The sequence below is a fragment of the Ambystoma mexicanum genome, chromosome 8 (genome assembly GCF_040938575.1).
Source record: "Ambystoma mexicanum isolate Mex_15411 chromosome 8, UKY_AmexF1_1, whole genome shotgun sequence".
In the NCBI taxonomy this organism is placed as follows: Eukaryota; Metazoa; Chordata; class Amphibia; order Caudata; family Ambystomatidae; genus Ambystoma; species Ambystoma mexicanum.
In genome coordinates, this window is record NC_090929.1 from 1,515,991,362 (window position 1) to 1,516,019,279 (window position 27,918).

General features: G+C 51.0%; 1 protein-coding gene across 9 annotated transcripts in view; it reads right to left on the reverse strand.

Annotated features, from left to right (window-relative positions):
* The window catches only part of STN1 (STN1 subunit of CST complex), a 1,349,458-nt gene that overhangs the window by 231,827 nt on the left and 1,089,713 nt on the right, over positions 1-27,918 (reverse strand). Inside the window, exon 11 of one of the 9 annotated variants that reach the window (XM_069611733.1) lies at positions 20,719-23,276. The exons of the other annotated variants lie outside the window; for them this stretch is intronic. Coding sequence (XP_069467834.1) covers positions 23,209-23,276 — 68 coding nt within the window. The 3' untranslated portion in view covers positions 20,719-23,208. Of the gene's footprint in view, positions 1-20,718; positions 23,277-27,918 lie in introns of those variants that run through there. 9 annotated transcript variants of the gene reach the window in all.

A 27,918-nucleotide genomic window follows, 5' to 3' on the forward strand; every position in this document is an offset into this window, starting at 1 on the left:
ACTTGTCGGGCGGAGTCGTTTCCCGAAACAGAGTCTTCATGGTTTTTATCAGCGGCGTCTACCACCTTCTTGGGCGGTTTTGCTGGGCAATCTCGTAGAAAGTGTCCAGAGTTCCCACAATAAAGACATAATTTTAACTGCCGCCTCCTTTCACGTTCCTTTTGAGTTAAAGGTCCTTTAACCCCTCCAATTTGCATAGGCTCAGAGACATCAGCACCCTTGGGGTTAGCGTGGGTCTTGACCAACACCCGGTTCTCAAACTTGGACCGATCTGCTTTTCTGTTTTGAAGTCTGTGATCCAATTGGACCACTAAGTCTATATATTCTGTGCATTCTTGGGGCGGATTTACAACCTGGGCCAAGACGTCTTTAAGTTCTCCGCGTAGACCTCGATAAAATAACGTGATTCTTTTATCCTCTGGCCACCCAGTTTCCACAATTAGTCTATTAAAGGTTGCAATGTAGGATAGGAGGTCCTGATTGCCCTGTCGCAGGGATAGAAGTTTGTCATCCAGAGCCTGCCCTTGAGAGTGTCGAGCAAATAACCTTTCCATGCTTGCTTGAAATCCTTGAAAATCACGGAGAATTGGGTCATCTTGAGTAACCAGTGGAACTGACCAATCGGCAGCACAGCCGCTGAGATATGACAATACAAAGGCTACCTTGGTCTGATCATTAGGGAAGGCCCCAGGTCTGCATAAGAAATGCAAACGACACTGATTCATGAATACGGCGAATCGTTTGGGGTCCCCAGCAAAGCCTTCGGGTGGGGCCAGCGGCATGTTTCCAGGTAGATTAATCTGCACAGGGTTACTGGAAACCACAGGAGCGGGGTTCCCTCCGGAACCGGGTAGAGGAGTTTGTCCAGCTTGACCTTGCAAAAGCTGTCTGGCCAGGTCATCAGTTCTTTCCTTTGATACAATTAATTCCCTCCTGAGGGCATTAGTCTCTTGACGAGCGGCATGTACTTAGGCCGTAATTCCCCCAGTAATTGGGCCAACTGATCAGTCTCAGAAGTTTCCATAGCGCCTGGGTGGGAATTTGTAGGAAGGCTTCGCGTTCTGTAACGCTCACCTGACTCCCACGGAGGCGCCGGCCTGGTTTGAGCTGATGTGACCTCTTCTAAAGTGATGCGCAGGACTCGGAAGACAGACTGTACCGGACCCCCAAATCTTGCTGGTCTGGCTCGCAGAAGTATCCTTCTGTAGGTGGAAATAGGGGATTAGCTGTCTGCGGGGTAATGCGTCGGCCTCCCACTTACCCCTCTCACCCTCCTCAAAACCCTTCTGTGCTTCCCCGTGGTGTCTCACCTTAGGGTCTGGAAGGACGAGCTCTCCATCCTGCTTCTGATGCTGGGGCGCGTTGGTATCCAGTTACTTCACTGGATTTTCGGATTGGTGGTTTCTGATGCGGGGGCGCGTTGGTATCCAGTTACTTCACTGGATTTTCGGATTGGTGAGAACCAAACTTGCTTGGCTTCCAGGTAAGTTTTTGATAAGTGGTTCCCCTTGTGTCCATGCATTAATGTTCTAATGCTAGTGTCTTTTTTCCCATAGGGGCCGGGGTACGGAATGCCGGGGAACAGGCACCGACCCGAGATGAGAGGTGAAATCCTTGTGGAAATCAGGTACGTCTTTAATGAGCGTCTTGGTAATGTCTTTTCATTCGCTCATTAGCGCTGATGTCTTTTTCCCCTTAGGGGCTGGGGGTCCGAAAATGCCTGGATGCGGCGCGGACCCGAAATGAAAAGGGAATGACCCAGCAGGTATGTCTTAACATGGGATTTAGCTTCCCTTTTCCCTTCTTTCTCTCACCTTCGTTATTGTCTTTTTCTCCTAGGCGCTGGGGCGCGACTGCGGATCCGGATGGTCGTTGCAGAACATGGAAGCGCCCTGTAAGGTGAGTAGAATGAGGCGCTGCAGCGATCGATGCGATGTGCTTTTAAAAATAAATCTCTTCCTTTTCAGGATCGTCGGAGAAATGTCTCTGGGATGCAGATTTAGCAGGTAAGGCCTTTTCCTTCTTGTGTTCTCTTGTTCCCTTCCTTTGCAGGTAAGTATTCTTCCACGGTCCCCACCCAAGTAAAATAGTTCCTTTAATAAAGTAGTCCCTCCTAAGCCTTATTTGGCTTGAGGCTTTATGCAGCATGGTCTGCGTCAGGTAAGTGCACCAAACACCTTCTTTTATGAGCCTGGCGCCTTTGGCGCCAGGACTGATGTCCAATATGAGCCTGGCGCCAAAGGCGCCAGGACAAAGTCCAAAGAGCCCCTATTAGGGGCCGCTGGGTTTTTTCCCGAGGGCATGATGCCTGCTTCCAGAGGTGCTGGGCCTGTCCCGGTGCTCTGGGGGCAGGCATCATGACAGGAAACAAAAAGGAAGCAACAGGGGCCAAGAAAGGGCTGGAAATCCTTATAAAAAGGAAACAAACAGCGAAGAAACCCCCCCAGAGGGGAAGCAGCTGAATAGAACAGAGCGGCAGCAACACAGAAGAAAACCGGAAATGTTGCAACGCGTACAAGCAGGAAGTGATGGTATTTATACCTCCGACTTCGCAAGCTTGCAACATCTAGAATGGCACTGAGAGAAACCGTGCCGGGAAGCGTAATGGCGGACAGTTACGCCCGCGATCCTACGCCAGCGATTCCACTGTCGCTAAGCCTGCCGCGATGTGACAGGAACAGAGCAAATCAGCCAAATTGCGGCCGCATGGCCGTAAGAAGCGAAGGACGGGGCGTCTTTGAAAAGAGGTCAGCCAGTCACAGCCAATTCATCCCGTGCTGTGGATGAAGGCTGCGAGCAGGTGCCCAAGACATTGTCAAATCGATGACTGTCTGTCATGCGTGATGCGGCTTTACCGACCCACTACAAAATCCAGTCCGGATATCAGAATGAAATCCTAAATCCACAGAAGCTTTCTGTTTCTATTGATTCTATTGAATCTACCTTGTGGCGCGCACATATATACACACAATAAAAGTCGCTTTTTGGCTCTGCACCTGCAACGGCGATGAGTCCTCAGCAACGGAGACGAGTCCTCAAGCCAATAGTGGCAGGAGGTAGCAAAAAGTCAAGATTTAGTTTCATGTGTGAAAGCCTGGTAAAAAGGGATGGCGTGAACCTCCACTGGCAGAGGCCAGGATCGAGAAGGCATCACCGCCTTTCTGAGCAAGCACTCAGAAGAATGGAGGGAGCACATCGAGCAGTGGGGTTTGATTTTAGAGGAGATAAAGCCTGCCCCCCATGAGAAGCATATAACAATGCAAAGAGTCTTAAAGTGGACCCTGTTTAATGGAGAGGCAAGGAAGCCTGGCATGGAATGAAGAAATGTCATAAGAGCAGGCATGCGAAATGTGAGGCGGGCTCAGGTCTTTAAGTGGGCCGGGGCAGTCTCTGAAATAGTGTCTGACGTGGGCCCCTGCCGGGGCTCCCTAAAGTCCCCAAGAAACCTCAGCCCATCGTGCTGCTAGAAGCCAAGGCCTTTTTTCTAAAGCATGAAGCTCTCGCATATAAGAAAGGGCGTACAAAAAAGGCTGCCGGACCTCCCTTTAACTAGAGATGCAAGGACCATCACCCTCGCAGCCTAGCTGAGAGGGTGATGAGTGATGTAAAGGGGTGCCTAGCAGGGGGTGGGTGCCGCAATCAAAAAGAGGCGACACTTACCTGAAAGCCGCCGTTAGGCCATGCCCCTTTTCAGCCGCCCCCTGCCCCCTAAGAGCACCACCTCTATTTTGCATGCCACTTAAAACACTTGGTGTGCTGCAAGAGGTCTACAGATGCAAGGAGAAGGCCAAGGTGCAAAGAATTAGAACAGTTGATTGTACGAAGGCTACAGGCGCTGGGTATGAGCAGATAGAGAGAAAAGGAGAGATCTGACAAAGAAGACGATAAAAAGAGCAGAGGGAAACCCCTGGTTAACCTGGGGAAGAAACGCGAGATGTTCACCAACTTAAAGCCCAATTTTTCCACCACAGGAACTGGGGCGCGACAAGATCCAAGGATGAAAGTCCAGAATTTAGGTGCCCAAGGACCAGGCTGTTCTCCGAAGTCAGCACCTCCTTCTTGTCTTAGTTATGCATGCGAGAGTTACCACCCATCCAGTGCAAGATTGGAAACTTCAGGCCACGTGACTCAGCTCCCATGCCAATCAGATGAGGAGTTGGCTATCACCTGCAAAGGTGGTAAGGGTGCAGGTCTCTGGGGGACACCACAGGTTGAAAGAAATTGCGGAAGGGAGGCAGACTGAGGGAAGCCCTTAAGAACCGGCGCAAGCCAAGAAATGTACGTACCCCCAAAGTTGCTGGTGCTGAGGTGGCTGAATAGGGTGTCATGGTCCACAGTATCAAATGCTGTGGACTGGGCACGCATGAGGAAAACTGCACCCAATGCATCCTTCAGCATCCCGATATCACTGATAAAATCAAAGAGGGTATAATAGGGGTGGACAATGCTAGAGCTCTCAACACATTTTTGGAGCGGAGCCATGACAATACTCTGAAAAAGATTTGTAAGGGCAGGCAGGTGGGGAATAGGATGGAAATTAGCAACAGAAGAATCTAAACGTGTTTTAGGGAGTGGGGTGACAATAACAGACTTGAAACCTGAAGGTACAGCAGCATAAGTACTAGAAGTATTAGGTCGAAGTGGTTCACATATCATGCGAACGTTGTAGGTGTTTATCATGGCCTGAATCTGAAGGGGAGGTGAACCTAACTGTGATAAAAGACGCTATGCAGCTAACTGAGGCAAAGGCAACTGAAAGGAGCATGGAATGCAGGTCTGGAGGAGTGACCAAAGAGGTGCACTTCCGAGGGGCAGAACTGAACTCAGTAAGGAGTGAACATTTAATCACTATTTGAATGAAAACATGCGATTTTGTCTGTAAAGAATGATTGGAATGGAGAGTTACTAGTGAAGGGCAAAAAGCTCTTATAATATGGTATGAAGAGAAGCAGGATCTAGCTATATCACAGGGGTTTATGATTAACTAATATGCATTGTTATTACGGTTAGAACACACTATGAGAACCGTTTCTTTTGTTGAGAATTGGATGTTAATTGTTTCCCATTTTTGTGAACGTTGTCCTACTATTTTATGAACTAATATGTACTGTAGCTATGGTTGGACACATTATGTGAATTGATTCTTTTGTTGAGAATTGTATGGTAATTAATAATTCTTTTTGTGACCGTTGTCTCAATGTTCTATCATATTTCTTCTATTTTATTTAATTCATTCTTTCATTGGATTTTCTATAAATTGTAAAGGTTAAAATATAACCAATACAAATAAATAAATGCATACATACAGGGGTTTACAACCGTTGGCTTTCCAGATGTTTTGGACTACACCTCCCATCGGCCCCAAGCAGCATAGTCGACGGTAAGGTGTCATAGGAGTCATAGTCCAAACATCTGGAGAGCCGCACGTTGCACATCACTTCTATGGAATATGGAAGTACTATCACTAGACCGATCCATCCTGGACTACTAGTTAATTGGCGCGCCACCATGGGTATAGGGTCAGGGCACCCCTGAAAAGACAGGAAAGCTTTTCCTGGAAAATGGTTCAATAAGTTGCAGAATCAAGCCTCAGTAGTTGCGTTTAGCCAGTACTCGGTTTAGTGTTTCTTTTCCATGTTAGCTGCAGATCTCTGATTCAATGTGTGACAGCTGTCCCAGGGAACATAACACAGAACGCCTGAGATAAGGGAGCATAAAGGAACAGTCTACTTGGCAGGGTACTATACTGATTGGCCCTTACACTGGTCTAGATTTGGATCTGCAGTTTCCCCTATCCAACTCTTTGGGGGATCAAAAAACAGAGTTGAGTGAGGAAAACACCTGCAGGATCGAGGGGTAGGCGCTAAAACAGGGTAGGGTGGGGGGGTCAAGAGAGGTGATCAGGTTGAGTAGAGAAAGAGGGGGTAGGGTGAGTGGATGGTATCACAGTGTGGGTAACAATTATGGTATTCCTTGAATCAGCGAACATGCGTGCTGCAACTGAATTTCCTGTAGCACTATATAAAACGCCAGCGTTATCATCTGGACCTCCAAAAACAGCCATCCAATCTTACTCGAAGTTTGTGAATAATACAGAAAACATTTGCAATCCATTCCTTTTATTAAAAAGCAAACACATTCCTCCTCAAGCGAAGCATTTTAGAGGCAGTAACATGAGAGAAACGTGCACGACCCTGTCTTCTATTGCAATAAAGGTTGGGTAGAAGACTCTGGATTACAGGAGCTGCAGCTTCTTCTGAAGGAACGTCAGGAGTATGTACAAGAGAATTGGAAAGTTACTGGGCCACAGTTCCACAGGAAGGAGAACGCCCAGAGCTTTATAAATAGGGTGCTATTAAGTCTCGGTGTCAGCGGGACACTACGGGTAACTCACTTCGAGTTTGGCGATTTTAGCCAATACTCCAAACTGAATGACTGCTCCCGCCTGTGGTAATGGCACCTTTAAACTAGTCAATCAACAATTCATTATGCATTTTAGTTATTCACCATTGTGAAGTCTTGCATGATTTAATTGGGGTGTGGGAGTATTAACACACGTCGGAATACCGCCACTGTGAGTGAAGAGAATTCCCGCACTCACAAAAGGAGGTGGTTTTCACAACGGATGGGTTTCCAAATCAGCAGTGGTAAAACGGGCACTCTTAGCAAACCCTGCATGTTTTCCCATGGTCACCATACTGCTGAGCCCCAACGTCACCCCTTAGAAACAAGTCCTGTACTCTGGTTCACCAAAAACAAACCAAGACTACAGCTCTTCTGAAATATCCGCTTACTAATTGAACAGGACTCGCAGAATGCTTCTGAAACATAGAGCCATTCACCACTCTGCGCACGAGTCGTTACGGCTACAGGGATAACCAAAACCGCACATCTGGGATGCACACGGTTCCAGCAATATTACCTAAAGACCAAGGTGCATGGGGCTGAGCAAAGAAACGAATGAGCCCAGGGCTGCGCCTGCTCGATCAGGACTTGTTTTACGCTGCGGCAGATCCTCAGCGTCCGCTGAGAAAGGCGGGCTTGACTGGGAACAAACATCATGCAATTCAAACATCGAGGCAGACAGATGGAGCAGCTACTGCAGCAGCATATGAATGCAAAGAGAGGAACCCGTTTTTCTAAAGGGCATGTTGAATTGATGGCTACCTCCTGGACATACTAGAACATGAGCTGTAGAGTAGCATAAAGGCATTGCCAAGTGTTACTATGTGGTAAATAGTCCACGCTTGTGTGTTCTTGTGCACTGAGTCTGGGCTCTCTTTTGACCTTGCCAGTAGACAGCCGGGGCGGGTCTGGAGCACAGAGCATTCTGCTTTGACAGCACTGACAAAGATGCCAGGCAGCATCCAGGTACGATAACGCTCACAGCAGAAGCAGCACTCCACACCAGGAGGATGAAGACCCAACCACAAAACGGCACCAGGAGGGGGGGAAAGTGGCCTGTGGTCTCATGCTTCACTATAACACGCCCTGTTGTGTTTTTAGCAATAGACCATTCCCATATTTGACGTCATTAATGTATCAAAAAGTTACAAATACATGTATGTTCAACTAGTTTAGTGCATGGGTGGGTGCATGGGTTAGATAAGTCTAACGTGCCCGCCCCCTCACACCTCAGCTCATATAGGTAAACTGGCATCTTCCAATGTCCATTCCACGCTCATTTGCTGTCTGTTTCTCTTCTTTATTACGGTTCGTTGAGAACACTCGCATTGCCAGCCAGCAGTTTTCTTACTACCCCCATGTTTACAACTCACTGCCCTCCACCACAACACTGTGACACTCATTGCGCTAAGTCGTCGTTACCTAATTGCTGGTTAGGCTAGGAGTCGCCATAGTGCGCTCTTTTCTGGCGGGGAAACCCCTCCGCTGCTCTCTTCAGTGAGCGCTTGCCCCAGCCATGCACCCTTGCAGCGTCAGCTCCGCTACAAGGGGGCACAGAGCAGGTAAATCCCTCAGGTGGTTTCAACTCCAGTCATCCTGCTCCTCCACCGTGTGGCCGAAAGTGAGGTTTAGGCAAAGCAGACCAGAGATCACTCAGCGCAGACTTTAAACATAGTCCTACAGGAGTTCATCTGACAAAAAAGTGTTGGTACATACAAATAAAAATTTTACGTGCATCTACTTAAGTACGGTCATCTTGCTACTACTTCGGTAGCACACAGCTCCCTGGAAACAGCAGCAGACATGAGCGAGAGGGTGAAGGCCTGGCTGGTGCTTTGCCATTTCATAGCCAAGCATCAGCAAGTTGCCATGCCAATGCCATACACTGCTCCCAAACTCCCTGTTCTTTAATTTTTTATTTTAAACATTTACAGTACCAATGGTTTTGCGATTAGGTGGCTTACACCACCAAAGCGCCAACACCATGTCACGGTTTATTACATGGCACACGCCAGCTAGTGAACTCCTTCCCCTACAATGGATGTGGCGCACAATAAAACACTTTTTATTTTTAATATACTACGGATTCTTTTTGAGTAGGCCTCCAACCCGTCTCGCACCCACCCTCCACCAGCACCCCTTTTCACAACAGACTAGGAACCAGGCCGGTGTGCATCAATAAGATATTTATTAATTTATTATATAATGAAAAAGGAAAATCAATCAATTGCACAGCCACTAATGTTGTGGCAACACAAAATGCAATGAGCTCTACAAAACAACCAGGTAAAGATATACTATTACAGTTAATTCCGTTTTTTTTTTTTTTAATGGCAGAACAGAAAAATAACAATTTACCACAAAGTGATAGCACCAACAGTTAAGCACTCCTCCCTGCAATAATGGAAAATGGGTTTTCTATGATTCAATACTACTGCTATGGGACAGCACCGAAGGGTACTTCAGGATGCTTACACTAGAGGACAAATCAGGCTTCAAAACAGACTAGCTAGCACACTTAGGAAATTCGATTTGAACACAGGCAGCACATGAGAAAGAAAATAAAAATAAAATAAAAGAAAGGCAATTCAGAATCCGTGATCAGGGTATAGCAAAGGAAGAGATATAAACTAGGAAAAACTAGTTTTCAAAGGTTAAAAGACTTTTTTTCTCGAAAAATGAAAAGACAAATCACACTAATTTTGCTGGGGCTGTGAAGTGACAGCAAGCTCTGAGCAATGAAAAATGAAGGAAAGGCAATTCGAAATTCAAACACAGAATCTGATCGACGAAGGGGACTACTCTAGAAAAAACGCTTTTTAAAGGATGAAAAGACAGTTTTAGGAAAAAAAACGAAAAGGAGAATCACCTTAATTTTACTGGGGCTTGAAAATGACACACGCTTTCAACAACGAGAAAGGCACATAGGAAAATCGTTTTTTAGTTAAAATGACAGGGGCAGCTAACAGGTAGGCTTTGGGCAAAGAGATTACGCACAATGGGAACAACGGTTTGGGTTTAATAGGACAGAAGCAAAAAGGAATGACACTAGCAAAAGAAAATTCGCTTAGCAGGGCATAATTCAGACACGGACAAATACGGGTTTCAGCTCACAATGGGAATCATTATTTGAGGCAACATTTTAATGACTAACAATTAAATAAAAACACTAGACCAGGATGGTTGGTTTCGAATTTCAACAATCCCGATCCGTGCAATTCAATGGGGGAATTAATTGATTTTACTTACAAAATACTAAGGATTTACACAGACAAATGCTGGGTTTCTTAATCAGGATATGCTAACATGTACAGGCAAACAAGATATTCTTCTATGGCGAGATGGCTGAACTACATGACAATTTGGGGTTTCCAATGGGGATATTAAATGCACTGCTACAAAAATGGAGGGCTTATGCAATTTAGGGCTGGGTTTTTGCTACTTACATAGCAAGGCTTTGTTTAAGATTCAGGAAAACCAGCTGGATCTCAGGACACTCTGGAAAGAAAGGGCAAGGGTCTGGTCACTGCACTCTGAAAGATGGTAGGTTTCAGCACCCTTCTCTCCGTCCTCCTGTTTCTGTCTTCCCTGGTTTTTGTGTGTCTTGAGTCCTAGTACAGTCCCCCTTAGATAGCAGAAATGACATCACTAATTTTACAATCTAGGGGAAGTACCCTTCAATAATCCCTGCCGCCAGGATTGGACAGTTTCTCTCTTTCTCTCAACCCCCCGTCAGGATTGGATTAGGGGTTTTGGAGCACCATCTGCCTTCTCCCCTTTATTAACATCCTTTGTTCTCATTACAACTTTTTGTCAAAAACTAGTTATGTATCATAACTTCATAATTGTACTAGCCACTGCCATTCGAAACATATATTCGGTTTGAGATGACCATGGGGAATTAGATGAGCTGATCGCCAAATCCATACGATGTAGCATGGCCATGTGCCACATTTTTGTTGTTTTTCAGAAAATGTACTACCGTTATGAATATGTAAGTCATCAAGCACATTCCCAATTTCATTTTCCATCTTTTCATCCACTTTTTACATTTGTCACATGTCCAGATGAGCCAGAAACCTAGTCTAACTGGCCCTATCAGTTCCCAGAGTCCCAGGTAAATGCAATTTATATCCCCAAAACTGCCTGGAAATTACATGAACAATGGCATGAAATTGAGATCAATCCTCAGTCTGATGGCTGCACAAAATGCCAAAAATGAAACAGTCTTAATATCAATTGGGAGTGTCTGTTCAACATGTGGGAGGGCTGTTTCATCTCCCACAGTCAACTGTCCTCCTGGGCTCAGCCTTGACCAGAGTTTTTTTTATAAGTCTCTTTGAAGTGGTGTGGGCTCCTTTGAAGTGGGTGCAACAAGGGCTCACCTTTTTGTCAGGGCTTAGCCAAGAATTGCCTTATTTTGAAATCTCTGCTCTCCTGCCAGCCAGTCTGCAGAGTAGGGAAGTTTGACTCCTCCAACAGCATCACATTTTATTGAAGGGTTGTTAGCTGGGAGGTGCGACATCCAGCTGGAAGCGGGGCATTTTATTGTGAAGTTTAGAACTCAGCCCGAACAGGTTTTTCCTGAAGTAAGTGTCTCTTCTCATGTTTACAGGAGTTTTGTGGGTGAAACATACTATACATTGGCTTTGGTCACCATCCCCACGCCGCCACACCTCAGGTTTTTTTTCCTGACATTTTTCTGTGAGCAGTGGTCCCTTTTTCCATTGTGGCTTTTTAAAGCCGTTTATTTTTGCAAATACCTGCGCAGGCCATTTTTGATTTTAATGTTTAAAAGTCCCGGTTTTCCATGTCACAGGATTCTTTGATTCCTCCTTTTTGGGTGAATTACATTACTGCTGGTCCATTGATAATGACAGGTAGGCCCCTTTCCCCATGGTTCTTTAATTTTAGACGAACAAAAAGAAAAAGCCAGGCCTTTTTTGGCTGTAGTGTTCAACTTCTTGCCATTCATGTGACAGGGAAAGCAAAGCAGGGTCGTTTTTGGTTGCAGTATTTAAATGCTGCTGTTCAGGTGAAAGGGACTTCTGTTTGGGGTCTTTTAATGCACCCCACAACCAAAAAAACGAAGTTTCAAAAATTGCCAACACAAAGGAATATCTCCACTCTGGTGCATGGGTGTAAGCAAAGAGGATCCGGTGTCCTGAGTCCAATGTCCATACTGCTCATTCTAATACAGAATAAGATCAGGGGTTCCACGCCCTGGAAACATCCTTCAGTTCACCAACAAGGTCATGCTTTTAAAACACCCCAGCATGCTTATTTCTAGGCTGGGCACTTGTAATTTACAGATGTGTCCATGTATGGGTGTACACAGTGGTGTCACCTACACATGACAGAGCAAGACCTTATGCTTCAACTCCTTTGGCATCGGGAAATATCTGGTTCCTGCTCTCTTATCAGGCTAACACCTTATGCATGGGCTAGATTGTCTGCCCGTTGTGTCTGGGTGCTTTTCAGGCAGCAGTCATTATAAACACTCCCACACTCCACCAAGGGTAAGTCGGGGAGTGCACTACAGGCTCGTCTATGAGTTAAGATTTCAAATACCAGCCGGGTCCCAGTTTCAGCAGGTAGCACTGCTACACTTTCTATTTCTTTAGATTTATGAATAAGAGCAACCGATGAAGGGGCACAGCCCGGCTCAACTACAAAGAGAAATGTCACAAAGTTAAGTGGAGTCGATAGGCAGCCCTCAAGCAGGGCATTTGTGGATCTCGTTTCTATGTCACAAAGCCAAGTGGACTCTACAGAGGGTGCAACACATGGGTTTGGTTTATAATGTTTTACTTGTCACCGGGCACAAAATTGGGCAACTCAAATGTGGGATCCAGAAGGCACACACAAGAAAGAAAAAAAGTCACATTGCTTCAGAAAATGTGCGCAAAAAAAGGTCTCTCTAGGTCTCTCCCAGACGTCATTCCCACTTTCTTGTAAGCCACTCGGAGTAATGGAAAAACGTCCAGTCTTTACGTGTTGCCAGAGGGACAGTAGACTTCTCCAGGAGGAACCAGCACACTTGTGGAAGTTCACATCTCTGTCTAAGGAGGTTCCACACTGCCTCCAAGAGGCAAGGCATGGCAAGGGAGTTCCCCGGTAAGGAGCAAGGTGCTACAGTGCCTCCTTGTACAAGGGGCCTGATCTTACTTCTCAATCCCCTCTCACTTTTCTCCTCACCAAACGGTTGTTCACTTGTGGCTGGGGACCTGCCACTAGGCCTTAGCTCTGACCCTCGAGCAGTCTGCTGGCTAACCTTCTCTGCATGCCACAACAAACTCATGCCTGCTCCCGCTACTCTGAGGCAAGTAGTAGTTTGATGTTGTCTTGCTGTCTGGCTAGTAGTGGTTCTGTACCTCCATGGTACCCTTCAGCACCCACCAGTCCTCGCTCCTCCTCCCTTCATCAAACTTCTCTCCCAATCTTTGATGGTCCCTCCTCCTCTCTGTGTCCCCGCCTTGATCTTTTCTCACACCATTCTCCATGTTTGTGTCATCTTCTCGATCCTCTCTTATTCTACCATCTGTACTCTAACCTCTGTCACCCTGGCTGTTTCTAGACCTTCACCCCCCGTCTGCTCCCTCAGCTTCTTCCACTCCTCCACCTCCTCTGGCTCTCTCTGCACCCATCTCTACACCTTCAGCTCTCCTCCTTTCACTGCCCTCTCGTCCCCTCCTCCATCATATGACTCATTCTTACCCCCTCCACTACCCGCACCTTCAGCGGTCTCTGCAACTCCTCTTCCTGCACCTTTCCCTCTGACCTTGCCACTGCGCTACTCCAAACACCCACACTCAGTACCATTGCGCTGTCATAGTCCTGCACCGTGGGGCTGGAGATTGCTCTGGGCTTGGGATTAGTTGGCCAGTGAAGCATCAGGGGTTTTCTCTCTATTGTCTGCTGTCTGTCCCTCTCGCAGACCAAACCTTTAATAAGGTGGCCTGCCATCTTGGTTTTTTTCTTTCACACGTGTATTACAGTGCATTTGCAGAACCGGATATGGAGCATTGGAAAGCTGGCAACTGTATCGTAGTCTACTCGCAAGCTGCGGAGGCCATGGGAGTAAACACCGATTCCCATTTACTTCCTCTTTCCTCCTTGTAAATGCCAGCGGCTCTGCCGAGGAACAAGCTATAGAGACTGTCTCTGGGATAGCTTTGGTGAGACTTCAAGGGCTAATAGCAGGACTAGCATCACTGTGGCAATGCCTTGCCCCAGTCCCCGTATTGTGGTGGGCCAGGGGGCCTTTGCCAGACCTCACATCAAGAAGCAGGTAGTGAGACCTGGCCACCCGATTCGTTATCACACACCCACTCAGGGATGGGATTTCATCACAGAAAATAAGTACATCAATTTAGGGTTTTAGAAGGCACTGGCTGTGCAAGAAATCACACAAGTGCTCAAATAAAGTATAGGATTTTAAGTGAAAAAGCACTTAAGGTGGTAAACAAGGCAGCACAACGCAAACATTGGGACAAGAAATGACAAAACAAACTTTGCAACCATGCATACAAATCTATAAAAGCACTCCAAATTGTATCATATTTCAACGGATCATGATTTTTGGAATCGAAAACCAGTTTCTTGGCCGAGTGTGATACAGAGTAGCGGATCCTGTTCTAAAAAGAGGATTTGGTGGGGGACTTCCAAAGTTTCAGTACTTCCTTTTTTGTGACTGCTAGAAGAGATTTTTCTTTCTGCAACTTCCCCTCATTGACTTCAATGGGACCGGCAGCACTTCTGATATTGAATTGGGCTCTGAGGGGTTTTTTTGGCGAGTGAGATATTTTTAGCCTCACCCACCAGCTCAACTAATATCGTTTGGGGTGCACTGGGTAGTCCTTCAGGCTCCAAGTGCAGGGTGAGCATCTCTCATCTTTTGTCCTGTTTTTACATGGCAGCACAAGCCACGTTAGAGTGCTGCAGGCACATATAGCGTCCCATCTTCTTTTCTCCAAGGTGACTTTATGTTACTTTTTAAATGTGTCAGGAATGTTTTACTTGTTCTGTGTGTGCACTACCAGGCAGCATTGGTTTAACTGCGATAATACTTAAAGAGGCTGTGCCTCATGTGGGAAGGCTTGCTCATGAATGCATCTTCTTTGTTAGCTCCCACTCAGCTCGGAGATAGCCTCATTAGTTTATGCATCTTCACAGGTTTCCTGCAAGAAGGCCAGGGGAGTATGGAACAAGTTACTTACCTGTAACTGTTGTTCTCCAGCATGGGTCTGGCATGGATTCACATGCTCATGAATATTCCCAGTCGTCAGGCTGGGAATCCCCAGTGTAGAAAAAAATCAGTATCAGTTTAGTTTCTGATCTGTCTTTCTTAGTAGTAACCAATCACTGGCCTCTGGGTCATACTGCCCCCAGCCAATGACTGCCCTCTCCCTAAGCCCGCCTCTGGCAGCCATCCTCAGATTTGGTAGCACGTAAAGTGGCAGTATGACCAAGTGAAGAGCCGCAGAGGGGTAGGCGGGAGGGTTCGCATGTGAATCCATGCCAGACCCATGCTGGAGAACAACAGTTACAGGTAAGTAACTTGTTCCTTCTCCAGCATGGGGTCTGGCATGGATTCACATGCTCATGAATAAGAGAATACATAGCAGTACACACATGCACAACCACGGGAGGTGGCAACAGGCTCAACATTAAGCAATACAACAACTCAACATTAAGCAACTCTTACCTCCTCACCAGGCTCACCTTAGGCGAACAGGTTGCGCAGCACTGCTTGGCCGACCCTGGACTCCTCCCTAGAGACCCGATCGACGCAGTAGAATCTTGTGAAGGTGTGCGTCGACCTCCACGTCGCAGCCCTGCAGATGTCCAGCAGGGGCACACCAGACAGGAACGCCGTGGTAGCAGCGATCGCTCTGGTCGAATGGGCTCTCGGACGGCCGGGCAGCGGTCGGTTTGCCAACCGGTGACAGTGCATGATGCAGCCGGAGAGCCATCTGGAAATGGAAGTCTTCGAGAGAGCCTTCCCTTGACTCACAGTCCCAAAGTTCACAAACAGCTGTGACGTCTTCCGAAAACTCTTTGTGCGGTCCACGTAGAACTTCAGTGCTCTAGCTATATCCAGCGAGTGCAAAGTCCTCTCGGCCAGCGACGAAGGCGACGGGAAGAAAACTGGTAACACCAAGGGCTCGTTGAGGTGGAAGTCCGACGGCACCTTGGGCATAAAGGAAGGGTGTGTCCTCAGCACCACCCTCGTGTCATGAAAAGTCAAGTATGGAGGCTTGCAAGATAGGGCCTGGATCTCTCCCACTCGTCATGCGGAGGGGATGGCCACGAGGAAAGCTGTCTTCCATGACAGGAACTTTAAAGGCGCCGAATGCATAGGCTCGAATGGGGCCCCCATGAGCCTGGTCAGCACCACATTAAGCTCCCACGCCGGGGCAGGAGCCTTCACCGGCGGGAATGATCGGAATAGTCCCTTCATGAATTCTTTCACCAGGCGATGAGACCACAAGGACGCCCGTCCCGTAGTCCTGGTATATCGGGAGATTGCAGCCAGATGTATTTTGATGGAGGCATGAGCCAGTACAGCTTTGGCCAGCGACAGTAGGTACGGCAGTACTTGAGGGGCCGCAATCAGCAGAGGGTTAATCTTCTGTGCACGGCACCAGACAGATAACCTCTTCCATTTATGTCCGTAGCACTTGAGAGTTGAGGACGCCCTGGGCCTTTGCAAGAACCTCTCTGCAGTCGACCGGGATGTCGTACCCTCCAAACTCTAGTGCTGCAGGAGCCAGGCCGGCAAGTTCAGCGACTCCGGGTTGTGGTGAAGAATGGCGCCTCCTTCTCTGTAGAGAAGGTCTGCGTCCGTCGGCAACTTGACTGGTGGGGACGTTGACAAGTCCAGAAGGTCCTGGAACCAGATCTGTTTCGGCCACGCCGGTGCGACGAGGATCATCCTGCACCGGGACCTCTTGAGCTGGTTGATGAGCTGGAGCAGCAACGGCAGCGGAGGGAACGCATAAAGAAATAGGCCGTCCCAGGGGAACGAGAAAGCATCGCCCATGCTCCTCGGCTGGGGGAACCTGCTGGCGAACCTCTGGCACTTGGAATTCGTCACTGTTGCGAAGAGATCGATTTGGGGTTCGCCCCATCGTCGGAAGAGTCGATCCACTTGATCCTGGCGTAGTTCCCACTCGTGGCACGAGCGCAGCTCCCTGCTGAGTGAGTCGGCGATCGTGTTGTTTATTCCTGCCATATGAAGAGGCACCAGAAACATCCCCTGGGCGACGGCCCAATGCCACAGATCCTGGGCTTCCTTGGATAGGGCAGGGGACCTGGTTCCGCCCTGCTTCCGGATGTAGAACATCGTGGTAGTGTTGTCGGTGAAGATCCTCACCACCTTGCCCTTGAGGGACGGAAGAAAGGACCTGAGGGCCCAGAACACTGCGCGGAGCTCCAAGATGTTGATGTGGAGAGACTTTGTCTCCGGGAGCCAAAGGCCTCTCGCGTGAAGATCTCTGGAGTGCGCTCCCCAACCTTCCAGGGAGGCGTCCGTCGTCACCGTCACCTGGTGAGCTGGGGTCTGAAAGTCCGTGCCCGCCGACAGATGGGAGCGGGTACCCCACCACTGGATCGCCTGACGGAACGTCTCGTTGAGAGGGATCCTGTCCTCGAAGCTGCCCGTCGACTGGACCCAGCAGGCGTCGAGGAACTTCTGTAAGGGGCGCATCCGAAGCCTGCAAAGGCGCACCAGATAAATGCAGGAGAACATCATCCCGAGGAGGGATTTGATAGATCTTACCCTGGCCATGTCCGTGGCCAGCAGACGCTGCACCTTGCCCAGAATGGTCCTGGTCCTTTCCTCCGACGGCGAGGCCAGCCGCGCCACTGTGTCGAGCTTGGCTCCCAGAAACAAGGCGACTTGCGACGGAACCAGGTGGGATTTTGGAAAGTTGATGGAGAATCCCAGGTCCGTGAGCAGCTGGACGGTCTTCGCAGTGTGCTCCACGGCGATCTCCCTTGTCCTTGCCCGGATGAGCCAGTCGTCCAGGTAGGGGTAGACGTGGATCCCCTGTAGGCGCAGCCGTGCCGCCACCGGTGCGAGGCACTTGGTGAACACCCTGGCTGCCGACTTCAATCCAAACGGGAGGGCTTTGAACTGGTAGTGCCGCCCTTGGACTACGAACCTGAGGAACTTTCGGTGTCTTTTTAGAATGGGGATGTGGAAGTACACATCCTCCAAGTCCAACGACGACAGGAAATCGCCATCCTCCAGCTGTCCCAGCACGTGCTGGAGGGTGACCATACGGAACTACTGTGCCTTGATGTACTTGTTCAGTCGTCGTAGGTCCAGGATGGGGCGCCATCCTCCTGTCTTCTTTTTTAAGAGGAAGTACCTTGAGTAAACTCCAGAGCCCCCAAGCCTCTTTGGGACGAGCTCGATGGCACCCTTCTTGAGCATCGCCCTTACTTCCAACAGTAGTTGAGGGACGTGATTTTCCTTCCTGGCCACGGGTGGAACGCAAGGGCACTTCTTCTGAAACTCGAGGGTGTGCCCTTGGGCCAGGGCATCCAGCACCCAACGGTCGGTGGAGATGGACTCCCACATGCTGACGAACCTAGCCAGCCGGCCTCCCACCGGGGTGCTTCGGCGGGGGCACGACCCCACGGTCGGTTCAATCTTGTTGGGAGGCCGCCTTGCCTCCTTGACCTCCCTGTCGAAGATGACGGGCACCACCTGACTTGCCGCGTCCCCTGTAGGTCCCAAACAGGTTGTTCCCATCGAAGGGCATGTCCAAAACCTTGGTTTGTACGTCCTGGCGGAAATCCGTGGCCTTGAGCCATCCTTGTCGTTTCAAGCAAACGCCGTTGCCCAACTGACGTAAACCGGTGTCGACGATGTCCGTTGTCACCGTGATGGCGTGGTCCGAAGCAATCTCACCCTCCTGTAGGATTTCAAGGGCCTCAGCCCTTTTGGCCTCCGGAAGGAAGTCCAACAGAGGGGTGATTTTGAACCGCAACTCCCTGTCGTAGCGGGCTACGATAGCCAGGGCATTGGCCGCCTTGACAGTCGCTGCGGATGAGATGATCCGCCGCCTCATCGTGTCCAACTTCCTGCCCTCGCCGTCCGGCGGGGAAGTTGATGTCGAGGCCGATGCCCCCCCAGCTTTCTTATTTGCCGCCGCCGAGACGACCGAATCCGGGGTAGGTTGCGCCCGAAGGCACAAGGGGGCAGCGTCGGGGACCCGGTACTACTTCTCGTACCGGTCCCTCTTTGCCGGCGCCCTGGCAGGGTTCTTCAGGAGGGCGAGCCCCTCATCCCAGATGTCATCAAGAAGCGGTACGGCGAGGACCGTCTTCCTTTTAGCCTTGCGCCGTTGGTAAAGGAACCCTTCCTTCTTCTTCTCTTCTGGGCAGAGCTGGAAGAGCTCGGATGCCCTGGAAATCATGGCATGAAAGGATCCAATCTCGTCGGGCGGGGACGCCTGAGCAGCGGGCGACGGGGGACACGTCCCGTCATCGCCTCTGTCATCATCTGTACCTGTCGTAGCCGTGTCCGTGCCTGCATCATCCCCGTGGGTAGTAGACCGGGGGGAAGGCAGAGCAGGCCGCAGAGGTGGGAGAGGTGGCCTAGGATGTGTCGTCCTCCTCTTATGCGGTGGACTTTCCAAAGGTCCTGGCTCCGGTTCCCCCGTCGGGTCTGGCTCAGGTACCTCAGTCGAGGGGAGGGGCAACCTTGTCCTTATCTCCGAACATAAGGACTGAAACGCTGACAAAATGGCCAAAGTGTCCTGCGGCGCCGGAAATGACGGGCGCGAGGGCTCTTGAGGAGCCTTGTCGGCGACCCCGTCGCTCTTGTCGTCGCCCTCGTCGGGATCCCTCCCGATGGGCTTGGCCTCTTCCACGACTTCGATGAGCTCTTCTTCAGAGGTTGTGTCCGTATCCACGATGGCCACCAGCCCCTCCCCCACCTTTTCCAACGAGGACTTCGTGGGGGTCTTCTCAATGGGCCGGAAAGACTACTCCCTCCGCGGTGGCAGGGAGACTCTGGGTCCTGAGTGCGCCTCCACTGGTGTAGCCTCCACAGGCTGAGCCAGGGCCGCGGCAACATCCTCAATCGAGGTCTTAGCAGGGTGAATTAAGGCCATCGTCACCTTCTGGACGCCTGGGGCCTTCACCTTGGGGGGAGGGTCCGAGCCTCGCTCCCCCTCTGCCGGAATCTTCGAGATCGACCGGGGCCTCTGCAGAAGCTTCGCCGGGTTCTCGGACTTCCTCTTACCCGAGCCAGAGCGTTGGCTCGTGGTTGATGGCACCGGGGAGGATGCGCCCTGCCTGGCAGCCAAGGAGTCCGACCGTTCGGCGCTCCCGGTGCCCGCAGACTCGCGGTGCTTAGCCTTTTGTTGGGCCCCCGTCGCCAGGGCGCCCTCACAGGACTTAGAAGACCACTCAGACTTCTTTTTCTTCTTCTCGCCTGACGGGCTCTTCCCTTCCAGCCAGTTGGCGAGATGGAGGTGGCGATCCTTCATGGTCCGCTCCGACATGCTTCCTGGGACGAAGATCTTGCCGCTTGGCGGTACGTGGAGGAGCCACTGCCGGATCCTTTGGAGGCACCTTGTCTGCCTCCGCAGCTCCGAAAGGACGGCCGTCGTTGTTGGAGCACTCCCAGTGCCCGGGCAGTCTCTGTGTCTGTCTTGATGGCCTGAAGGGACTCATCAACTGCCTTTCCCACAAAACGCGCAGTCCTTCTCTGTGTGCGTCTTGTCCTCATGGAGACAGTAGAGGCATAACGCATAACGAATGCTCGTCCTCCTTCAAAACATTCTGAAGCTTGCATCCAGGGCAGGTCCTGAACAGCTTCCCGGGCGTCGAGCTTCCTTTCTCCTGGGCCATGTCCGGGGTAGGCCTCGGAACTTCTGGAATCCTCCAAAAGCGTAACTCGATGAAATCTTCACCCTTGAGGGGCGTATTAAACTCCGAAACGGATCCCCGTTGATCGGATGTAGAAACGGTGGAGCTTGAGGCTCTATTTAACCGAAAAATGAGAAAAACCTCCTGAAAAAAGCACGAAAACGTAGCAAAAGCTCGAGAGCTACAGCACGCGGACTCCCAACAATTGAACGTGCGGTAAATATCTGAGGATGGCTGCCAGAGGCGGGGCTTAGGGAGAGGGCAGTCATTGGCTGGGGGCAGTATGACCCAGAGACCAGTGACTGGTTACTACTAAGAAAGACAGATCAGAAACGAAACTGATACTGATTTTTTTCTATACCGAGGATTCCCGGCCTGACGACAGGGAATATTCGTGAGCATGTGAATCCATGCCAGACCCCATGCTGGAGAACTTTGGTACCTAGTAGTGCTTCGGCTGGCAGGAAAGAGGAGAGGGGTTATTCAGCCCCCTCTAAATTCCAGGAAGCGTGATGTGTTGTTGCCGGTGTGAGGGGTCAGAAATGAGAGGTGGACAACTTTGTGACAGTCTTTCATAAAATGCCATGTTATCAATGGCCTGTGAGGGAACAGGAGAGGTAGAGACTGCAGCAGGATTGCCCAGTTCCTTGCAGATTTTGAAAAGTTCGGCTGAGTTGTTAGAGGCCAACGAGGCATGGGCTTGGATGTAGGCTCTCTTCTTAGAGAGGACAGAGAGTCTGTATTGCCTTTGGAACAGGTGGCAGGCCAGTTTGTCAGAGGGTGTGCTTGATGCCCTCCACTTCCTCTCTGCCACCCTACACTTGCGCATAAGAGGGGCGAGGTCAGAATCGTGCCAAGAGATGTACTTGGCTGTGGGCTTCAAATGGATCCTCATGACAGGGGCAAGGACTAGAGTGTTAGAGATAGAGAGATGCAGGTTGGAAAGGGGTGTGTCAGAGTGTGAGTCAGCCAAAGGAGGAGGAGGAGGAGATAATGTAGCGGCAAAAACCTCCACTGACACACGCTTCATGGGCCGGATGACCGAGAAGGTAGGTGGCAGTGCTAGGGATGGCTTAGCCTGAGGGGCAGAGAGCAACAGGTAAGAAAAGAGAGGAAAGCAGACAGTCAAAGAGAGAGGAGTGGTGAGGGGGTTGGAGAGGGTGAGGTCCAGGGAGATCAGAACAGCCAGGGTGTTCCCTGAAGAGTGTTTGAGGCCAGAGGGTAGAATAGAGAGAGAGCGAGAGAGTCGCAGAGGTCGCGAAAGAACCCAGAGGAAAGGCTAGTACCATACAAGTGGATGTTAAGATCTTGGAGGAGGAGAGGAGGAGTTGAGAGGCAGAGGCAAGGAGGGAACAGGAGAGGTCAGCCCACCCTGGAGAGGAAAAGGGCGACCTGGCCAGGCGGCCTGTAAATGGTGGCCACAGTGAGAGAGAGGCTGGGAGAGATAGAGAGCCTGCAGACCAGGCATTCAAAGGAGGAATAGGCCTGCGTAGGAATGACAGAAGCAGGGATCCACTCCAGGAAGATCAGGTCTACTCCCAATCCAGGATGGTTAGTTCTCGGTTAGAAGAGGATCTTTTAGCCATCAAGGAGGAGTGTGTCAAAACTCGTGACAGAGCTGGCCGTGTACCAAGTCTCGGTCAGATCGAGTACATCAGATCAAGCTCTTCCAGGAGACGGCAGATATCCGAGGAGTGTTTGACAGCAGAGCGAGAGTTAAGAGAAGCGACGTGGAACAGATTGCCACCTTTGAAAGACGTCCGTGGAGGGGTACAGGCATGAGATGCGCCCTGCGGAAGTGTTAGAGGAGCCCCAGAATGGGCAAAAGAGAAAGGAGGAGGTGGAAGTGTAGTCAGAGAGGAAGAAGAGAGTGCCAGAGAGGTGGCAGAAGGAGGAGAAGGCAGAGCGGCCAGAGAAGCAGCGCAGGGAGCCAGAGGGGTTGCAGAGGGAGGAGACGGCAGAGCGGCCAGAGAAGCAGGTGAGGGTCCCAGAGGGGTTGCAGAGGGAGGAGACGGCAGAGCGGCCAGAGAAGCAGGGGAGGGTCCCAGAGGGGTGGCAGAGGGAGGAGATGGCAGAGCGGCCAGAGAAGCAGGGGAGGATCCCAGAGGGGTGGCGGAGGAAGGAGAAGGCACAGCGGCCAGAGAAATAGCACAGGGTGCCAGAGAGGTGTCGGAGGAAGGAAGCAGCAGAGCGGCCAAAGAATCAGCAGAGGGTGCCAGAGAGTTGGCAGAGGAAGGTGGCGGCAGAGGAGCCCGAGAGGGGGAGATAGGCGTAGCAGGAGAAGAAAGGAAGTTGATAAGATGCAAGAAGCGTCTATCGTAAAAAAGGAGGAGATTAGACTGAGGGCCCTGGACCAAGACGGTACAATTTAAGTAGACATTAATGATGGTCTTGGAGGAGTGCAAGGGGCCAGGAGGGCCTCACACCGGGTTCATCCATTAATGGGAGAGGAGCAAAAAGAAGAAGGAATAGAGGCCATATGTGGGGTCCATAGGCCTGGAGAGGGAACGGCAAAGAGGATGTTAGTGAGGGTCTGTCTGGAGGAAGCACTGGTGTCGGTATCAGTGAGAGTGAGGCCTGGGTTGGAGACCAGGATGTCCCTTTTGAGCTTCTTCCCATCAGACTTAGTGAGAGGGATAGGATAGTCGATATAATAGCAGTTAGAGAAGATAGGAGAGACGGAGAGCACCATAGAGGGTGTGTGGGCAGCGAGTATGGGGGGCCAGGAGGCAGCCCTAGCAGGAGGGGGGGTCACATACAAGGGCAAATACGAGGGAGGCACACATGGGGGTCAATATAAAGAGGGGCAGCAAGATGTACAACACAGAACAAGAACACTAGGGCCTTGCAAGGTCCTAGTGTGAGTGGAGAAAACACTGCATGCAGCAAAAATACACTACAATGGAACTCAACTCAAGACGTGAGAATGCAAGTACAGTACAGAATACTGGAGCTGGAACAGCTGGAGGTCAAAAGGGGCCCTAGAGGGGAAGAAGAGAAGAACAAGTTACTTTCTTACCTGGTAACGTTCTTTCGATGGGATGGTCCGATGACGTATTCCATATCTACGACAGGTAATCACCACAGCTGTGCTGCTTCAGAACCTTTTTTCGGCGTCTGCGTCCTGCGTCGATGACGTTGATGCGCCGTCGTCGAGGACCTCCTCTGACGTCCGACGTCATCCGATGTGATAAGTAGGACGCACGATGCCCGTAGCCTCAGTTGTAGTTTTTTCCCCCAGAACGTGTGACATGAGTCTACTGCCAGTCAGACACCAAGCCTTGCGGAACGTAAGCTGCAATCGCAAAAGAAATTCTGCAGCGGGGAAGGTAGGGAGGGAGCAATATGGAATACGTCGTCGGACCATCCCATCGAAAGAACGTTACCAGGTAAGAAAGTAACTTGTTCTTCGAGGGGATTGGTCCTCTGACGTATTCCATATCTATGACAGACTCCCAAAGCAGTACCAGAGCAAGGAGGAGGGAAAGAATTTAGAATCAAAATTTAGAATCGCCAATCAAATAGCAGAGCAAAGGACCACCTTGCCAAAGGCCAGATCCTGTCCTCGGATGGAATCGAGGGAATAGTGACGTACAAATGTATGTACTGAAGCCCAGGTGGCTGCATCACAGATGTTGCTAATAGGAACACCCTTCTGCAGGGCAGTAGATGCAGCCATACCCCTGGTAGAATGGGCCCGCAAGCAAGCCGGTGGGTCCTTACCCGCCAAGCAGTAACACTCCGAGATGGCCAAAATAATCCAGCGAGACAAAGTCTGTTTCGTCACAGCTTGTCCCAAACGCTTTCCAGCGTAACCAATAAAGAGTTGATCGTCCACTCTGACCCGGGACATGCGTGAAACATAAAAGCTTAAAGCTCTCCTAGGATCAAGCCTATGGAGCCTCTCCTCTTCCTTACCAGGATGTGGAGGAGGATAGAACGCCGGAAGAACAACCTTCTGGCTCAAATGAAATTCAGAAACCACCTTCGGAAGAAAAGAAGGACGAACTCTAAGGACAACCCTGTCCTTGTGAAATACAGTGAAGGGTGGCTTAACTGAAAGTGCCTGTAACTCACTCACTCTGCGAGCGGAAGTAACCGCAACTAAAAACACAGTTTTCAGAGTTAACAGCCTCAAAGGGCAAGCATGTAAAGGCTCAAACGGAGCACCCATAAGAAACTTAAGAACACGGTTCAAATCCCAACCGGGCACCAGGAAAGGTGACGGAGGGATCACATTAGTGAGCCCTTTCAGAAACTGGGAAATTAAAGGGATTTTAAAATCGGAACATTCTTCAGACGAGCGCTTAAAGATGGACAGCGCCGCCAGGTAACCTTTAATGGTACCCACTTGCAAGCCCCTGTGGGCCAAAGAAAGTAAAAAGGACAGAACCATGGGGATGTCACATGCAAAAGGATCCACATTCTGAACTCTGCACCAGTCGCAGAACTTAGGCCAACGGACTTTGTTGCTGGACTTCCGTAACCTCCGCAGCACTTGCGGGATGACGGGGACTGAGGCTCCTTTTGGAGGAAATTCCTGCGAGCAGAACCTCTCGCACTTCCGGTTGACACTGGAGGCGAAGAGATCCACTTGAGGGGTCCCCCAAAGGGCGAAGATCTCCAGGAGAATCTCCTGAGCCAACTCCCACTCGTGAGAGATCGTGCTCTGCCCAGAGCGTCCGCCGTCACGTTTTTGTCTCCGGCCAGATGAACTGCCGAGATCGAAACTTCCTGCTGGATGGCCCAGAACTCGAGCTGCATCGCCTCCCTGCACAGAGGAAGTGACCCTGCCCCCCCCTTTTTGTTGAGGTAGTGCATGGCCACTGTGTTGTTTGTCAGGATCAGGACATTCTTTCCTCGCACAGTCGGCAGAAAAGCCTTCAGGGCTAGCCTGACAGCCCTCAGCTCCAACAGATTGATATGGAGCCTGGACTCCGACGGAGACCAACAACCGCTGACTGTCAGCTCGTTGGCATGAGCTCCCTATCCCATGAGGGATGCATCCGTCACGATCGTCACCTCCGGCCAGGGAAGCCAAAACGAAGCCCCCTTCATCAAGTTGCCTTCGACGGCCCACCACAGAAGGTCCTGGGCGACCAAGGGTGGCAACTGAATCGGGTCCGACATCCTGCCGGAGGACTGCGACGATTGCATCTTGAGTGCCCACTGCAAATATCTCATCCACAGGCGAGCCTTTGGCACCAGAAGAATGCAGGATGCCATGAGGCCTAGCAAGCTCAAGAACTCGAACGCTGGGAGCGTCTGGGCATGCTGAAACTTGTGTACCATCTGCTGAATGTGAAGAGCCCTCACCTGGGGAGAAAAACACTGCCCCGGGGAAGTGTCGAGCACTGGTCCGATGTACTGGAGCCGCTGTGTTGGCGTCAAATGGGACGTCTTTAAATTGAGGGAGAAGCCCAGCCTGTGAAGGGAGTGGCAGGTGACGGACAGATGATCCAGGACTTGCTCGGGAGAGCTCCCCCTGATCAACCAATCGTCCAGGTAGGGGTAGACGTGAATCCCCCCCGTGCCTGAGATGCGCTGCCACCACCACCATGAGCTTGGTGAAAACCCTCAGGGCGGAGGTCAATCCGAACGGCAGGACCCGAAACTGAAAGTGCGAGTCGCCAACCGCGAACCTCAGGTACTTCTTGTGCTTGGGATGGATCGGCACATGGAAGTAAGCATCCTTGAGGTCCAGAGACACCAACCAGTCCTGAAGCTGAAGGGCCTGGAGGACTTGAGAGAGAGTAACCATCTTGAACTTGTCCTTCCTGAGGAGTTTGTTCAAACCGTGCAAGTCCATGATGGGTCTCAATCCCCCGTCTTTCTTCGAAATCAAAAAATAAGGGGGAATACCATCCCTTGTTCCTCTCCGCTACAGGCACCAGTTCTACGGCACCTTTCTTCAGCAGGGCTTGAATTTCCTGCGCAAGGAGCGGATCCGGACTCTTCAAAGAGAGGTTCCCTGGTGGATTGTCGTGAGGCCTCTGCCGAAAGGGAAGACAGTAGCCGTGGGTTATGATCTCCAGAACCCACACATCTCAAGTAATGTCACGCCACTCTACAAGAAGCTGCGCCAGCCTTCCCCCAACCGGCGAACCATGGGACCTGGCCTCATGACTGAGTGGTAGCGGCTGCGGCGTTGCCTGAGGGCAAAGAGGCAACTGCCCGAGCGGCCTTGGCACCACAGGTACCCTGTCATCCACCTCTGGTACCCCTGCGTTGGCCTCTTTGACTGCCAGCACCTCTCGCTATACTGAAGGACGAGTAATAGCGAAAGGAACCACGCCTCCATTGCTGTCCCCTAGGACGAAAAGGCGGAGGTTGGCGAACTGCAGCGCTCAACGACTTCGCTGCAGCTTTGGAGGTATGCAACCTCTCAAGGCTCTCGTCAGCCTTGCTGCCAAAAAGGTGTTCACCGTCAAAGGGCATGTTGAGGAGCCGGGACTGCACATCAGGAGCAAACCCCGACTTCCGCAACCACGCAAACCTGCGTATCACAGTGCTCGCCGCCATGGACCTGCTGACGCATTCAGCCATATCCAAACCCGACTGAACGGACTCACACATGGCATCCTTACCATCTTGGACCATAGCAAGGAAACCATCCCGTTCGTCCCCTTCGGGAATATGTTCAGCCGCTAACGCAACACAGTTCCTCAGAGTGTGTGTGAAACGAGACAAGGCACATATGGAGTTGGCCGCCTGAAGCGCCATACCCCCAGAAGAAAACACTTTCTTCGCCCAGCCGTCAAAACGTGTGTCGTCCCTATCAGGAGGGATGGTAGGGTACGACGCCTGCTTTGCCGGGGCCGTGGCCGCCTGCACCACCAAGCTCTCTGGAGTGGGGTGCCTGGTCAAGTAGCAGGGTCGCTACTGGCTGGGCGGTATTTTCGCGACAAGGACCTGCCTACCGCCGGGAGACTCTGCGGAGCAGTCCAAGCCGCCGCCACCCTTCTCTGTAGAGCCATATGAAACGGCAGTACCGGGTCAGTTGGGGGACCAACATCAAGGATGTCCGTGAGATCATCCTGCACAAACTCCCCTGGGGGAGCAGACCATCCCAAGTACTCAGAGACCCTAGCCACAAGGCGCCGGTATGAGGAATCGGCATGAGAGCCAGGCTCAGGCCTACAAAACTCCACCTCTGGAGAGGTGTCCAGTCCACTGGCATCATGCAGTGACTGCCTCAAATCGTCAAATTGGCTATGGCCCGAGACCATCTCATCTGGAACCGGACTAGGAACCAGGCCATCAGAATCCTCATCCACCTCCGAAATATATTCCAGGTGGTGAAAAGAAGGCACCCGAGAGTGCTTGCTCTTAACCAGAGTCTTTCTAGGGGGTTCCCCCGTGCCACGGGGTACCTCCGACACCCCGGCCTCGAAAGGCGTCGAGGGCGTCGAGTGAATCGGCGCCGGCGTCGAGAGAACAGGCATCGGCGCTGAGAGGATCGGCGTCGACGTCGAGTAAATTGGCGTCGACGTCAGATGCAGCGCCGCCAGCATCGACGGCGTCGACACAGTCCTCGAAGCTGGAGCTCCGAGCGTGTCCTTCGATGACCTGAGCGTCGACGGCTTCGACGACTTCCTCGGAGCCGGAGCCTCGATAAGCCTG